General features: G+C 34.4%; 1 protein-coding gene across 1 annotated transcript in view; it reads left to right on the top strand.

Annotated features, from left to right (window-relative positions):
- LOC107704472 (receptor-type tyrosine-protein phosphatase mu-like) overlaps positions 1-13,468 on the top strand; it is a gene marked incomplete at its 3' end in the record, with an annotated part of 101,046 nt that extends 87,578 nt beyond the window's left edge. The window contains exons 4-5 of the mRNA XM_016507402.1: positions 7,157-7,235; positions 13,353-13,468. Of these exons, the coding sequence (XP_016362888.1) occupies positions 7,157-7,235; positions 13,353-13,468 (195 nt within the window). The remainder of the gene's footprint in view (positions 1-7,156; positions 7,236-13,352) is intronic.
- Positions 13,469-15,959: the final 2,491 nt, after the last annotated feature.

Below are 15,959 nucleotides of genomic sequence, written 5' to 3'. Positions count from 1 at the left end.
GCGAGTGCGTGTGTGTGTGTGTGTGTGTGTGTGTGTGTGTGTGTGTGTGTGTGTGTGCGTGTGTGTGTGTGGTCAGATGGGTATTGGTCACATGTTATTTTCTGTCTTTATGTCACCTGACCCTCAATTTCAGGTGAATATAATGAAAATCTGGCCTTCGGTGAGAGAGAAAGAGAATCACATTTTCTGCTCCTGTAGCTCTTCATTTCCACATGTGCTGAAGAGAGAGAGAGAGCGACGGCTCTGATTTCACACATGCTGGTCATTAGCAAGCGGCTCTCATGGGTGTTGACGGAGCCCCGTGTTAATTGGTGGAACGAGCCCCGGTGACCCGGCGCAGGAGAAGCATGTTTGGGTAAATTACTCCATTAGAGCGGCGCTGAGGAGCGGGCGAGAGAGGTTACGATGAGACCCGGCCTGATTAGGAGAAACAGTGCCAGACCCTGCCATACGTGATCATGACGTCTCGAGGAGTTTGAGAAGATTCATAAACCAGATCAATGATTCTGTTGGGTTCTGGTACATTATTCATGCTTTACTGAACTTTTGATTGCATTAAATTAATTAAAATTACTTTACTCATTTACTCTAATGGTGTTTCAAACCTTTATTGGTCACATCTTTTAAAAGACACCTAATATTCAGTAATATTATTGATTTGACTGATCGGACGATCAGATGAAAACAAAACTTGAACTGAATTGATCGGAATAATGACTCCGAAATTTGTTTCATAATTGATGGATATTTCAAATATACAAAAAAATGGCCAAACATATTTGCTAAAATATGTTTCAAAATATATTTGTGTAAATACTGTATATTTTTTCATCCATTTTTGTATATCTTGAAATATATTTATTAAAAATTTAGCCTAAATGTAGGCTGTTGTAAGATTAGAAATGTATTTTTTTTTACCCCCTTAAATACATTTTGAAACTACTGTAAATATATTTCAAATTTCAAAAATATCTTTAATTGAGCCTCATTGTTTACAACATATATTTAGCATATGAATAGAATGTAATTTGCCCTTTTTTTGCCATATGGGCTGCTGTAGTGGAAAATTATTAATTTATTTATTTTTAGATTCATTTATTTTTCTCTCTCTGTTCATTTTAATATTTCCATGCAATTAATATTACTTTTATGTGAATCTTTGCTTCATGCTTATTTTATTATAATGTAAGTTTTATGTGTTTGCATTTAAAACTGTCTAGTTACAAATGTTCCTCTGCCGAAATTCCAAATAAAAACATTTTAACACGAGAAACAAAGCTGCTAAAGGAGCAGAAGTCCATGCAACCTTGATCTGACCTGAAGTTCTTCATTCACACACATGTAACCCTCAGAAAAACACGCAGCGAGTGTGTAGTGAGTACCGCGGTAAACGGAGACTGTCCGTCTGTGGTTTTAACCTCAGCAGCCTAAAATATGTTTCTTCACTGGTGTTCATGAAAACATCCAGCACATTTGTCAGAAAGACGCACCCACACACATTCCGGCTTTGGGAGCGGTTGAACATGCACATATCTGACATCGATGAGTATAACGAGCCCTAGGAGACGCCCATTTGCTGGCGTCTGTATTTCTTCCTTTCTATTCTTAGAGATATTTCCATCCCATCTGCATTTAGGAATGATTTCAAATGCTGCCCGATTAGCTCAACTGGATGATATTTGATCTCTAACTAGCGTGTGTTATTACGGCTCTTGAAAGGATGCCACATGCATCGCTCTGTGTAATAAGAATAGAGTGAATGTGTATCTAATTAGCAATGTCAGGATAATTATAGATCGCTTTAATTGCACCGTATAGTAAGTGATCGTCAAAATGAAACCACCTGGTGCTTTGGACATTATTTTGTAATTACAGGCTTGATTTGATGTTTTTCTCGCTAGAACGATGCGGTTGAAGCCGCTGTGCTAATTGGTGCGATCAGGTCAGCGATCAGAACTTTTAATTGATTGTGACAGGCGTTTAGTTTTTATGCGTTCTGCGTTTGTCCCGTTCAGACGTCCTTGTGAGCATCTTTGACTCAGGAAACAGCTGCTCTACAGTTTAGCTCAGATTTAAGTGCAACCAAACATCTTCAGTCCTGAGATGCTAATTGTAATTCCAGTATAATGTCATTAGCGCGATGAGAAGTTTGTTTGCTTCTCGACACACTTGGTCGGAAAAGCTTCATCTGAGTGTTTGCAGGGGCCGCTGTGCTGTGTGTCGAGCTGCAGTCAGACAGAAGATGCTGCTATTTTAATGTTTAAAGAGTTGATCGCCTTTGTTTCTATAACATTTAATACAGTACAGATTATATAAATTGTTAGAGAAGGATGAGCGCACAAACGCCATCCCGGGGCTTTCACAGTCTGTTCATGAGGCAAGACTGAGATGATAATGAGACTCATCTGAGCACTGCTTTCACCTGTGTGACAAAGCTCATCTCTCTTCTCATCTCATTCTCTTGTCTCATCTCAGCTCTCATCTAGTCTTCTCTTGAATATCTTGATTCATCTCATCTCATCTCGTCTTGTCTCATCTTGTCTTGTCTCATCTTGTCTCATCTCATCCTCTATTCTTGTCTCATCTCAGCTCTCATCTAGTCTTCTCTTGAATATCTTAATTCATATAGTCTCATCTCGTCTCATCTCATCTCATTCTCTACTCTTGTCTCATCTCAGCTCTCATCTAGTCTTCTCTTGAATATCTTAATTCATATAGTCTCATCTCGTCTCATCTCATCTCATTCTCTACTCTTGTCTCATCTCAGCTCTCATCTAGTCTTCTCTTGAATATCTTAATTCATATAGTCTCATCTCGTCTCATCTCATCTCATTCTCTACTCTTGTCTCATCTCAGCTCTCATCTAGTCTTCTCTTGAATATCTTAATTCATATAGTCTCATCTCGTCTCATCTCATCTCATTCTCTACTCTTGTCTCATCTCAGCTCTCATCTAGTCTTCTCTTGAATATCTTAATTCATATAGTCTCATCTCGTCTCATCTCATCTCATTCTCTACTCTTGTCTCATCTCAGCTCTCATCTAGTCTTCTCTTGAATATCTTAATTCATATAGTCTCATCTCGTCTCATCTCATCTCATTCTCTACTCTTGTCTCATCTCAGCTCTCATCTAGTCTTCTCTTGAATATCTTAATTCATATAGTCTCATCTCGTCTCATCTCATCTCATTCTCTACTCTTGTCTCATCTCAGCTCTCATCTAGTCTTCTCTTGAATATCTTAATTCATATAGTCTCATCTCGTCTCATCTCATCTCATTCTCTACTCTTGTCTCATCTCAGCTCTCATCTACTCTTCTCTTGAATATCTTGATTCATCTCATCTCGTCTGGTCCCGTCTTGTCTCATCTCATCCTCTACTCTTGTCTCATCTCAGCTCTCATCTACTCTTCTCTTGAATATCTTGATTAATTTCATCTCATCTCGTCTTGTCTCGTCTCATTCTCTTATCTTGTCTCATATCAGCTCTCATCTACTCTTCTCTTGAATATCTTGATTCATTTAGTCTCGCCTCGTCTTATCTTGTCTCGTCTCATTTCGTCTCGTCTCATCTCGTTCTCTATTCTTGTCTCATCTCAGCTCTCATCTACTCTTCTCTTGAATATCTTGATTTATTTCATTTCATCTCGTCTTGTCTCATCTCATTCTCTTCTCTTGTCTCATCTCAGCTCTCATCTACTCTTCTCTTGAATATCTTGATTCATTTAATCTCGTCTCATCTCATTCTCTTCTCTTGTCTCATCTCAGCTCTCATCTACTCTTCTCTTGAATATCTTGATTCATTTAGTCTCGTCTCATCTCATTCTCTTCTCTTGTCTCATCTCAGCTCTCATCTACTCTTCTCTTGAATATCTTGATTCATTTAGTCTTGCCTCGTCTAGTCTAGCCTCGTCTTATCTCGTCTCGTCTCATTTCGTCTCGTCTCATCTCGTTCTCTATTCTTGTCTCATCTCAGCTCTCATCTAGTCTTCTCTTGAATATCTTAATTCATATAGTCTCATCTCGTCTCATCTCATCTCATCCTCTACTCTTGTCTCATCTCAGCTCTCATCTACTCTTCTCTTGAATATCTTGATTCATCTCATCTCATCTCGTCTTGTCTCATCTTGTCTTGTCTCATCTTGTCTCATCTCATCCTCTATTCTTGTCTCATCTCAGCTCTCATCTAGTCTTCTCTTGAATATCTTGATTCATCTCATCTCATCTCGTCTTGTCTCATCTTGTCTTGTCTCATCTTGTCTCATCTCATCCTCTATTCTTGTCTCATCTCAGCTCTCATCTAGTCTTCTCTTGAATATCTTGATTAATTTCATCTCATCTCGTCTTGTCTCGTCTCATTCTCTTCTCTTGTCTCATATCAGCTCTCATCTACTCTTCTCTTGAATATCTTGATTCATTTAATCTCGTCTCATCTCATTCTCTTCTCTTGTCTCATCCCAGCTCTCATCTACTCTTCTCTTGAATATCTTGATTCATTTAGTCTTGCCTCGTCTAGTCTAGCCTCGTCTTATCTTGTCTCGTCTCATTTCGTCTCGTCTCATCTCGTTCTCTATTCTTGTCTCATCTCAGCTCTCATCTACTCTTCTCTTGAATATCTTGATTTATTTCGTCTCACCTCGTCTCGTCTAGCCTCGTCTTATCTCGTCTCATCTCATTTCGTCTCATCTCGTTCTCTATTCTTGTCTCATCTCAGCTCTCATCTAGTCTTCTCTTGAATATCTTGATTAATTTCATTTCATCTCGTCTTGTCTCATATCATTCTCTTCTCTTGTCTCATCTCAGCTCTCATCTACTCTTCTCTTGAATATCTTGATTTATTTCGTCTCGCCTCGTCTCGTCTAGCCTCGTCTTATCTTGTCTCGTCTCATTTCGTCTCATCTCGTTCTCTATTCTTGTCTCATCTCAGCTCTCATCTACTCTTCTCTTGAATATCTTGATTTATTTCGTCTCGCCTCGTCTCGTCTAGCCTCGTCTTATCTTGTCTCGTCTCATTTCGTCTCATCTCGTTCTCTATTCTTGTCTCATCTCAGCTCTCATCTACTCTTCTCTTGAATATCTTGATTTATTTCGTCTCGCCTCGTCTCGTCTAGCCTCGTCTTATCTCGTCTCGTCTCATTTCGTCTCGTCTCATCTCGTTCTCTATTCTTGTGTCATCTCAGCTCTCATCTACTCTTCTCTTGAATATCTTGATTCATCTAATCTCATCAAACCTTGTCTCATCTCATCTCCTCTCATCTCACCTCTGCTCTAGACTTTTCTCATATTATATTATCTCTCCTTTAGTCTCATCTCATTTGTGTTATATCATAACTTGTCTCTTCTCATCTTGTCTCATCTAGTCTCACCTCATCTAGCCTCCGCTCATCTCCTATCATCTCATCTTGTCTCACCTCACCTCTTGATTTGTCTTGTCTTTCCTCTCATATCACCTCTTCTCATCTAGTCTCACGACTCATCTCATCAAACCATGACTCATCTCTGTCTCGTCCAGGTCCGTAAGAGCGGTAAGAGTCTGCTGATGACAGAAAACATTCTTCAAAATAACGTATTTTGTGTTTGACAAAAGAAAGAAAGTCATACGGGTCTGAAATAACTTTGGGGAGAGTAAAAGATAACAGAATCATACATTTCGTTTAATAGTCCATATGATTTTGCTATATATTCCATGTCATCTAAGGTTTGGTTTATGTGATGAACAGATACATATTTGAATTCATTCAATTCATGATGTCCAGATCAGGGTTGCCAGGTTTTCACAACAAAACCCGCCCAACTGCAACTCAAAACTAGCCAAAAACAAGCCCAAATGCATTTCGAGGGGATCCCCAGTAAAAATCGCGTTCTGCGGGATAAAATTCAGGGTTTTTTGGCAGGGTTCCCCTAGTAAAATTCACATTGATCTGATCTCAACTATATTTCACTGTATATTTAATTTGATATGCTTTATCATGTCATATTCGCGGTCAACAGCTGGCGTGGGTCAGTGTGACCGTGACGTTGCCCTGCGCCAGAGAATACACACGGAATATGCATCATAATAGAAACCTTAGCAAAGAGCATGCATCCCAGAATCCTTCACTCGGCGCTCTTTAGCCCTGACCCCCAGAGTCCGGCTGTCGAGTTGAATTGTTTGGCTGTATAAACGGAGTGAAGCGAGCAGATTTAGCACATGCTGCCACAGCACCTCACTGATAGAGCCGTGATTTACCGCATCTATAAACGCCGCCATCTGACAGACAACCGACTCACCATGAGCACCCTTGGAGCCCGCTCCCCTAACGCCGCAGATTTAACAAGTTTGGTCCAATAACTAAAGCCAAAGTCTAAATGTAGACTTATTATTGTCATTATTAGTATACATCACAACTGTACGCTAACATAATTTTTTTCTCTTATTTATTATTTCTCTCCCTATCATATATTAAAAGGCTGTGGAAAGTGTTTACATTCTATGTTTATTCATATATCTATCTTTGGTTTTGATATAGGCTATCCCTTTTTGTTGGTGGTGGTGATTTTTGTTAATTTTTCTGTAATTTGTTATGTCTACTGTCATTTTTCAATTTGTCACATTCTCAATTTAAAAATAAAATAAAATAAATAAATAAATAAAAATAGTAATAATAATAAAATAAAAACCAAAATCCAGAGAGAGAAACATTTTTATAAAGTTGAAAGCAATTGAAAGTTATTTTTTTACTTTTAAATTATTTATGCTCATCAAAGGCAAAACAGAAAAATTGACAGTAGTGGATTCTTACTTAAAAAAAAAAATTATAATACATTAATGCATAAAAAAATGACCAAGTATAATAAATAAATTAATTAATAGTTGTGATAAAGAATTTGAAATGCATATAAATATCATTAATTCATTCATTCATAAAATTGTCATATATTTGGATTTTTGCATGAATGAACTAATAAAGTTAAAGGGGTCATGAAAAAAAAAACAATAACTAAAGCCAAATGGTGTTTTAATGAGCACTAATGACCGTTGTGAATGGTGCTTTCCTCATCTTCGCGCGCCGTTGTGTAAAGCCTCACCTTCTCGAACCCTGTGGGACTCCTGTGTGTGGCATTTTGAGAACGTGTCCATTTATCACTGTGCTTATGAGCTTTCTCTTTCCTCCGCAGATCGTCTTTGAAGCGGTGACCTCCGGGCAGCGCGGCTTGCTGGCCATCAAGAACGTGGTCCTCAAGGGCCATCAGTGCAGTAAGACTCTTACCGTCTCTGTCGTAAAAGCTCCCTCATCACCCGCGCCTTGGCCTTTTCCTGCCACCCTCCAAATATCAGTATCGTCTGTCTTTCTCCAGGCATTGAAGTCGAGCCATAAAAGAGAGTGTAATAAAGAAAACAAAAGACAGAACAGAGGAGAGAAGAAGACGATAAAGCTTTCATGTAGTGCTGGAGAGATATCAGGGTGTAAAAGAGACGCTGTTATCAGGATGAATGGAGGAGGGTGGAAAGGGTCAAGAGGGATTCTGCTGTCTACATAGGCAGCACACTTACAAGGCAGCTTTTATTTAACTGTTATGGAACCTGGGAACTTGATTTTAATAGATTTGTCAGTGTTTGTTTGGATTCATATATGGGTCAAAGACGTTAAGTTGTCCGCATCAAAAGAAGTAAAGTGTCTACTTTTAAGGTTTCAAATAAGTTTTTGAAGGATAAAATGTCAAAATTTGGTTGAAATAATGTCACGTTGTCATTCAGTGTAACACAATATTTATGTAAAAATTCAAACAACATGCTCATTCTGACCTGTACATATTAAAATATATAAAAGAATAAGAGAGCATGTTAAATTTTATTGTGCTTTAAATGAGTAAAAAAAACTTACTGACAAATGGGCAAAACCTCGGATACATTTTAAAAATTTAAAATTACAACTAATTAGTATTTGGGGTGAATCGGGAAAATTTAGGATATTTATTTTTTGCTCGGAAAAACAAAAACAAAATCGCAATTAAATTAAACAGAAGATTTCTTTTAAATTTTGGGGGGGGACAACACTTTAAAGCAGTATTACACTTATTGTTCTTGTGCTTAAACCCTTTTTCGTTTTTGACCCATATATATAAAAAAAGCTGATATATAATATATATATATGTGTGACACTGAAGACTGGAGTAATGATGCTGAAAATACAGCTGCACATCACAGAAATAAATTACAGTTTAGCAGATATTTACATAGAAAACAGCTGTTTTACATTGTAATAAGATTTCACAATTTATTTTTGATCAAATAAATGCAGACTTGGTGAGCAGAAGAGACTTCATTCAGAAACATAAAACAATCTGGATTATTCCAAACTCATGCATATACATAAAAACAGTTAATTAGTGTATTTTTTTTCTCCCAATAATGCTTTTCATTATTGAATTAAATATGCATTGACTGCTGAAAATTCAACTTTACATCACAGGAATTAATTACATTTTAAAATATGTAATAAACAAAATAGGAAACAGTTCTTTTAAATTATATACTGATGAAATATACTGAGTAATAACTGATTCAAAAAAAAAAAATGTAAGTACTTGTAATTAGATTGTTTTAAAATGCTAATAATCAGATTACAGTTACTGTTTAATGGATTACAAGTGAATAATTTACTGCTGCCATTGCGTGAATAATAATATTTTTTGAATCTCCCCAATTCTTCTTTTTCCTCTTTTAAATTTTCCTTTCTAAAAATCCAACTGTGTGTCATAATGTGTATCTCTGTTTATCTCATACTGTTATTATGTTCGCAATATAGAATGCCCATGAGATGCATACTGTAGTACATACTGTCTAAATATATAAATAATGCAGTTTAAAACAGACGTGTGCAGATGCTGATGAATGAGACTGTAACACCAGTGTTTGATTGGATTATCCTCGTATTAACTGTTTATTGTTCAGTGATTGAATGCAGGCACAAAATGCAAATAGAATGCACATGGAATATGCAGATGGTCTAAATTTTCAATACTGTATCCTATAATGCAGTGCACTTCACTCTTTAGGGACTTTGCATTTTTAGGACTTTATGGTTTTTAACATCTCTCTCTTTCTTGACTTAAAATAAGGTAGTGTACACTGCAAAAAAAAACAAATATTTTTTAGCATATTTGTCTTAATTCTTAAATTAATTCTTAAATCAAAATACTAGCACAATGACTTTAAGATATTAAGCCTTATTGTTTGAAAAAGTATCAAAACTAAGTGATTTTATGCTTAAAACGGGAAAAATACCTACCAATGAGGTCAGAAAAATACATTTAACCCTTGCACTGTACTGAAAATAATTATTTAAAAAATTGCTTGTCAGTCTCTCATTATGCTATATTATCGACAAATCTTGGGTTCAATGTTTTGATGGTTTTCTTTTTTAATTTAAAGTGCATAAGCTCAGGGTCTACGATCAATCAGTTCCAAAAAGAAATACAAAACCTGTGCTGATTGAAACAAAAACATGTTTGTTAATAATATAGCATAACTTGACATTTATAAGCTATTTTTTGGTTGGCTGGTCATGTTTGATCGGGAACATCACAAGGGAACAAATGCCAAAAACAAACACAAATTAATTAATTAATTTAAACTTTTTTATTTTTATTTGAACTTTTAGGTGGGGTTATAAGTCAGTATGTTTTATTCCAAAATCCTCTAAAAATCACAGAGAAAACAAGTTTATTATTCTGAGCTCATTGGCAGATTTAGTTTTCTTGTTTTGAGCTTAAACTCGCTTCATTTTAAATGTTTTTCTGAAAACAAGACACAATATCTTAAGCCATTTTGCTTCTCAAGTAAAGTATCTTTATTTTTGAAAATGTAGATATTTGTAGAAAACAAGTCAAAAATGATTTCTGCAGAGTAACTGCTAACAAGTTGAGCTATTTGCACTCAGTGTAAATCAACACTGCCTGATATTTAATGTGCATTATAGAATATGCAGTATATGCATTACGCAGAATGCTACACTCTAAAAAATGCTATTTTGGGTTATAAATTTGATGTAAAAATGTAACCCAACAGTTGTGTTAGTCCATATTTGACCCAAAGTTGGGTTGAAACAACCTAGCATTTTTCAGAGTGTAGTATTTCTTTCTGAACATACTCAGAGATGAAATATGGCTGCTGAAATATTGAAGAGCGCAAGGACGAATGGAGGCAGGCACTGATTGAATTAGCAGTGTTTTTGCGGATCAATTCAAGGTCACAGTGGCCTGCGAGAGGACCCAGTCAAATATTAGACGTCATAACCTGATTTAAATGAGCTTTCATCTCTCAGATGCGTTTGGTTTTCAATGCATATTGACCCAGATATGAGTGCGCTTTGTTGTAGAGACTAATGAGAACACGCCGGCCTCCGCTCGCTCTTAAATCAATAGAGTTAAGGTTAGAGTTTTAGGGGAATATTATTAGCTGAGTGCAGATTAAATGAGAACCAATAATGATTTTTGTGTTGAGAGGGTGATATTGATATCAGTAATAAAACATCTTGAAATGCTCACACAGTTGAAGAGATTGTGGTTAAAATTACATTGAACTCTAATCAATGAATCAGCATGTGTGTTGGATTTACAATAGAATTAGTATAGAGCTATAAATGAATTAGAAGAGCAGCTCAGGTCGTCTGATGAGACACATTTGAGTTCCTCTTGAAATCTCTGACTTTTGATTTGCAAATGTTGCTGAGCAGAGTTTGAGACCGAGTTGAGATCTTGTCTGAAACTAAAGAGATTATTGCAGTGTTTTTGGACATTATTGCTTGTTTTATTAAACTAGAGAAAATGTGAGAGATTGCATGAGATGTTTTAGTCTCAGTGAGAATAGGATTTGATTTCAGAATACTTGTTTTCCTTTTTTAGGTATAAACAAACAAACAAATGAACGAACAAATGAATGAATGAATGAATGAATGAATGAATGAAGGAACGAACGAACGAACGAATTAATGAATGAACGAATGAATTGAATGAATGAATGAATGAATGAAGTTGAAGAGATTGTGGTTAAAATTACATTGAACTCTAATCAATGAATCAGCATGTGTGTTGGATTTACAATAGAATTAGTATAGAGCTATAAATGAATTAGAAGAGCAGCTCAGGTCGTCTGATGAGACACATTTGAGTTCCTCTTGAAATCTCTGACTTTTGATTTGCAAATGTTGCTGAGCAGAGTTTGAGACCGAGTTGAGATCTTGTCTGAAACTAAAGAGATTATTGCAGTGTTTTTGGACATTATTGCTTGTTTTATTAAACTAGAGAAAATGTGAGAGATTGCATGAGATGTTTTAGTCTCAGTGAGAATAGGATTTGATTTCAGAATACTTGTTTTCCTTTTTTAGGTATAAACAAACAAACAAATGAACGAACGAATGAATGAATGAATGAATGAATGAATGAAGGAAGGAACGAACGAACGAATGAATGAATGAACGAATGAATTGAATGAATTAATGAATGAACGAATGAATTGAATGAATGAATGAATGAATGAATGAATGAACGAGCGAACGAATGAACGAATGAATGAATGAATGAACGAATTAACAAACGAACGAACGAATGAATGAATTAATTAATAAATGAATGAATGAACGAATCGAACGAACGAACGAACGAACGAATGAAAGAAATAAAGATGAAATTATGGTCAATTATTTTATTAGGTAATTATATCTTAATTTAAAAGTGTGTAGATATACTGTAGTAACTAGAAAAAAAACAAAATGATTAAATAAAAATGATTGATAAAGGAAACAATGTTTTGTTTGGTATAGTTTTTTCTTGTTTTAGCAGGAAACTGCATAATTTTTTGCGAGGTCTGTGCTTAAAGAAAAGTAAAATTTCAAAAAAGAAACAATTGCATAATACAAATGAAAGAATTACTTTCTGAAAATTATTTTAGGTAATTATATCTTAACTTGTAGATATAGATAACTAGAAAAAAAACAAAATGATTAAATAAAAATGATTGATAAAGGAAACAATGTTTTGTTTGGTATAGTTTTTTTTTGTTTTAGCAGGAAACTGCATAATTTTTTGCGAGGTCTGTGCTTAAAGAAAAGTAAAATTTCAAAAAATAAACAATTGCATAATACAAATGAAAGAATTACTTTCTGAAAATTATTTTAGGTAATTATATCTTAACTTGTAGATATAGTAACTAAAACAAGATTTAAAAAAAATGTAAAAATTGTATCAAATGTATTGATAAAATTACAGAAATTTCATTTTGTTAGATATAGTTTGCTTTCGATGCAACAGTCGTTATGGACGTTACATAGACATAGCTAACAAAATACTGAAGAATAAGAGAAATATTTGAGTTCCTATTAAGATCTCTGACTGTTGATTGCAAACTTTGTTTATTTTGTCAAATCTGAGCAGAGTTTGAGACAGAGTTGAGATTGTTATATTGACGTCTTTCTCTGCTGTTTTTGGACGCACTGTGTGTTTTATTGATCTGGAGAGAATATGAGAGATTGCATGAGATGTTTTAGTATAGATGAGAATAAGATTTGTTTATTTTTAAATATTTGTTTTGCTTGTTTCAAGTACAAACATCACTAGATGTTGTTAAGGCAAGTTTATGTCTATAGCACATTTCAATGGTATTCAAAGTGCTTTACATAAAATGAATTAAAATAATCATAAAAAATAATTTAAAAAATGAATTTAAAAAAACTTTTAAAATGATTAAAAAATTTATTTAAAATTAATATAATTTATGACTACACATAAAATACAGTGCAATCAGATCAATAAAAATAAATATATATTTATAAATATAACAAAAATTTAAATAAATTGAAGAACGTATAAATAAAATAATTCTCTTAAAATAAGTTTTAATATCTTAATTTTGCATTTTAGGTGATTTTATCTCCTAAATATATTGTAGATATGTATTTAGGAGATATAAATATATATCTACAATATATTTAATACCTACTACTAAATATATTGTAGAAACTTAATTGTCTGTAAAGCTGCTTTGCAATGATTTGTATGAAAAGTGCTAAATAAACTTGAATTGAATTGAATATCTTAACTGTAAAACAAAACAAAAATATTGCTGAAAGAAAGTTCCTGTTGAGATCTTTGACTTTTGATTGCAAGCTGTTTTATTTGATCAGATCTGAGCACAGTTTGAGATCTCGATGAGAGATTATTATGGGTACTATTTCTCCTTAATCTCACTGCTGAGAATTGATTGAGATGTTAGTGAGATCTCATTCCTGTCTCTCGTCTGCTGTTATATGGACGTGTTTTATTGAGCTAGAGTGAGATGTTTGAGTGAGTTAACGGCTCGTCTGTGTTTCTGCAGTGAACACGCCGCACTTTCTGCATAGCAAAGGCGTGGAGGTGAACGCCGGACAGACCGCTATGTTTCACTGCACCGTCAACGGAGAATGGAGAGACAGCTTCAACCTCCGGCTGCAGGTCAGACGCACAACTAACTGTGATGTGAACTATTACCAGTGCTGTTATAGGTTATAGCTGCTGAAGGAAGGTCGATTTGTTGCTAAGTGACGTGATGTCATTGTGTAACCACGACGCAAAATTGTGTCACAACATCAAATATCAAACATCAAACAGCAAAAAAAAAAATGGTATATGTTAATTTAGATTTGTTTTTAAAATAATATGTGACTACCCCAGCGACTTAAGACTGCTTTTGTGCTCCAGGGTCACACATGCATAATATAATATTAAAATATAAATAACTGTATTTTTAAGTTTTTTTTTTTGTCTTAATAGCTAGTAAACTAGTAATACTACACATTCTCAACAATTATGCTTTAAGCAGTGTATTAGGAGTTAGTTAGTATGCTACACTCTAAGAAAAGTCTGTAAAAATATGGCACAATCTACTAAGTTAATATGAAAGAATTTTCCGTATTGGTTTTTTTCCTGCATTTTAAATTACGCATTGTGTTTTCGGGTTACAGGGTTACAAAGGATGATGGATAATGGATAATGTCCTGAAAGATTTTCCATTTTTCTTACAGTGTACTAACTGTTCAAAGTAAATTCTACATCAGTTTTTTTGTGTGTAATTTGGGTTTCATGCAGTTATGTGGATATATAATGAAAAATCCTAGCCATAAATTTGTAAATAATAACATTTCATATTATACAGTTGAAGCCTTTTTCAATACCATTAAGATTATTAAATTGAACAATTGCAAATAGCAGCTAACTCAATTCACGTGATGTGTGGACTGCTAGGCATCTTTGGTTTCCTCTTTTTGTGTGATTTGGATGGAAAATGTGTACCTTTTTATTGTCTGAGTCACTTATCAAACGTTGCTAAAAGTTGCCAAATACATTTTTAAAATTGCTACATTTGTTGCTAGGTGCTTTTGGAAGAAACAGTTGCTTGGGTAAGTCGGAAAAGTTGCAAAATTTTGCAACAAAATTGCTAAGTTGGTAACACTGACTATTACTGCATTAGTAATAGGGATGTAACGATATTATCAATATCGCGATATCAAAACGGTATCGATATTATCGTGGTCACATGACGATATGAAACGATAGGTAAGCGTGTTTTCACTGAAGCTGGAGTTTCCTTCAAAATAAAAGCTTAAAGGGGTCATATGATGCTTTTTTAAAGATCATTATTTTGTGTATTTGGTGTAACAGAATATGTTGACATGCTTTAATGTTCAAAAAAACATGTTGTGGTATTTTTCAAATACTGTAATCAGCTTGTAACACTCCAAAGAGAAAGGAAAACTTGAAATCGCATCATATGACCCCTTTAAAAGTGCAGCATGAATTTCTGACAGCTAGCGGTTTAAATGCAGTCCAAATTCAAAGTCAAAGTGTAGAAATTAGGAAAGAAGTATTGCAATTTCCCTACTCCTAGTGTAAAGCAAAAATAATATACATATTCATTTTCGTTTATTTTACAGTGCAATTGTTTTACAATATGTGGCTACTACTGTCACTGTTGTTGTTGTTATTATTATTATATTCTAATTTGTTTGGCTTCTAAAACAAATGTAATTGAATGTAATTTAGGCTGAGACAGTAGATCACAAATAAAGAGTCCTCTTTAAAGTTCAGCTACAAGTCTGTACTTTTTCTGACTTAGGTTTTCTTAGTTAAGAAACATGGGTTGGAGCTCTTAATTTTGAGCTCTCAGAGTGCATTAGATAGAATAATCTTTAAAATGTACAAAATTTAAATTTTTTCATTTGTCTTTTTTTTCTTTTGAAATATCGCAATAAATATCGTATCGTGGACTTTGTAACGCAATAATATCGTATGGCGAGGTTTTGATATTGTTAGTAATGATGACTTCATCATCTGCAGACCGCAGCACGTGTGTGTTAATGACTAATGAAGAAACAGCAGCTCTTCCCCTGATTTCTCTAAGAATCCGCTCTGAATGTCCCGCAGCAGAGCGCCTCATTAAACCCAGAGGCTCGTTTAGGGCCTCATCTGTCCTCTGGGACGCGTGACGGTTCGGCATCATTAATGAAGTTGCGTTGAGTTTGCCTTTCTTCTCACACGCAGAAGCTCTGATGCTGTAATGTCGTTACATTCTATCAGTAGGCTATTTTTGTTTTCTAAACCTCCTTTAAAAACAAAATACATTTACTTAAGCAAAATTGTCTAGTAAGATTTTTTTTAAATGTATATTTTGCTTTAAGTCAGTTTTTACTTGTGAAATATGTATCAGATACAATTTTGTGAGACGTATGCGTAAAACAAACAAAAATACAATTTATGAAAAATAAAACAATTATTATCTTACAATAAGTTTTAATGTATTATGGAGTTTTACATTTTAGGTAAATTATATCTTAACTTAAGGGCGTGAAGATATAGTAACTGTAAAACAAGACAAAAGTATTGAATACAAATATTAATAAAGAATTTTTTTGTTTGATATACACTGTAAATATTATATATATATATA

Source organism: Sinocyclocheilus anshuiensis, unplaced genomic scaffold, assembly GCF_001515605.1.
Source record: "Sinocyclocheilus anshuiensis isolate Anshui unplaced genomic scaffold, SAMN03320099.WGS_v1.1 scaffold1922, whole genome shotgun sequence".
In the NCBI taxonomy this organism is placed as follows: Eukaryota; Metazoa; Chordata; class Actinopteri; order Cypriniformes; family Cyprinidae; genus Sinocyclocheilus; species Sinocyclocheilus anshuiensis.
Note: the sequence above shows the minus strand (reverse complement) of the source record. Positions and strands in the feature narration are given on the sequence as shown.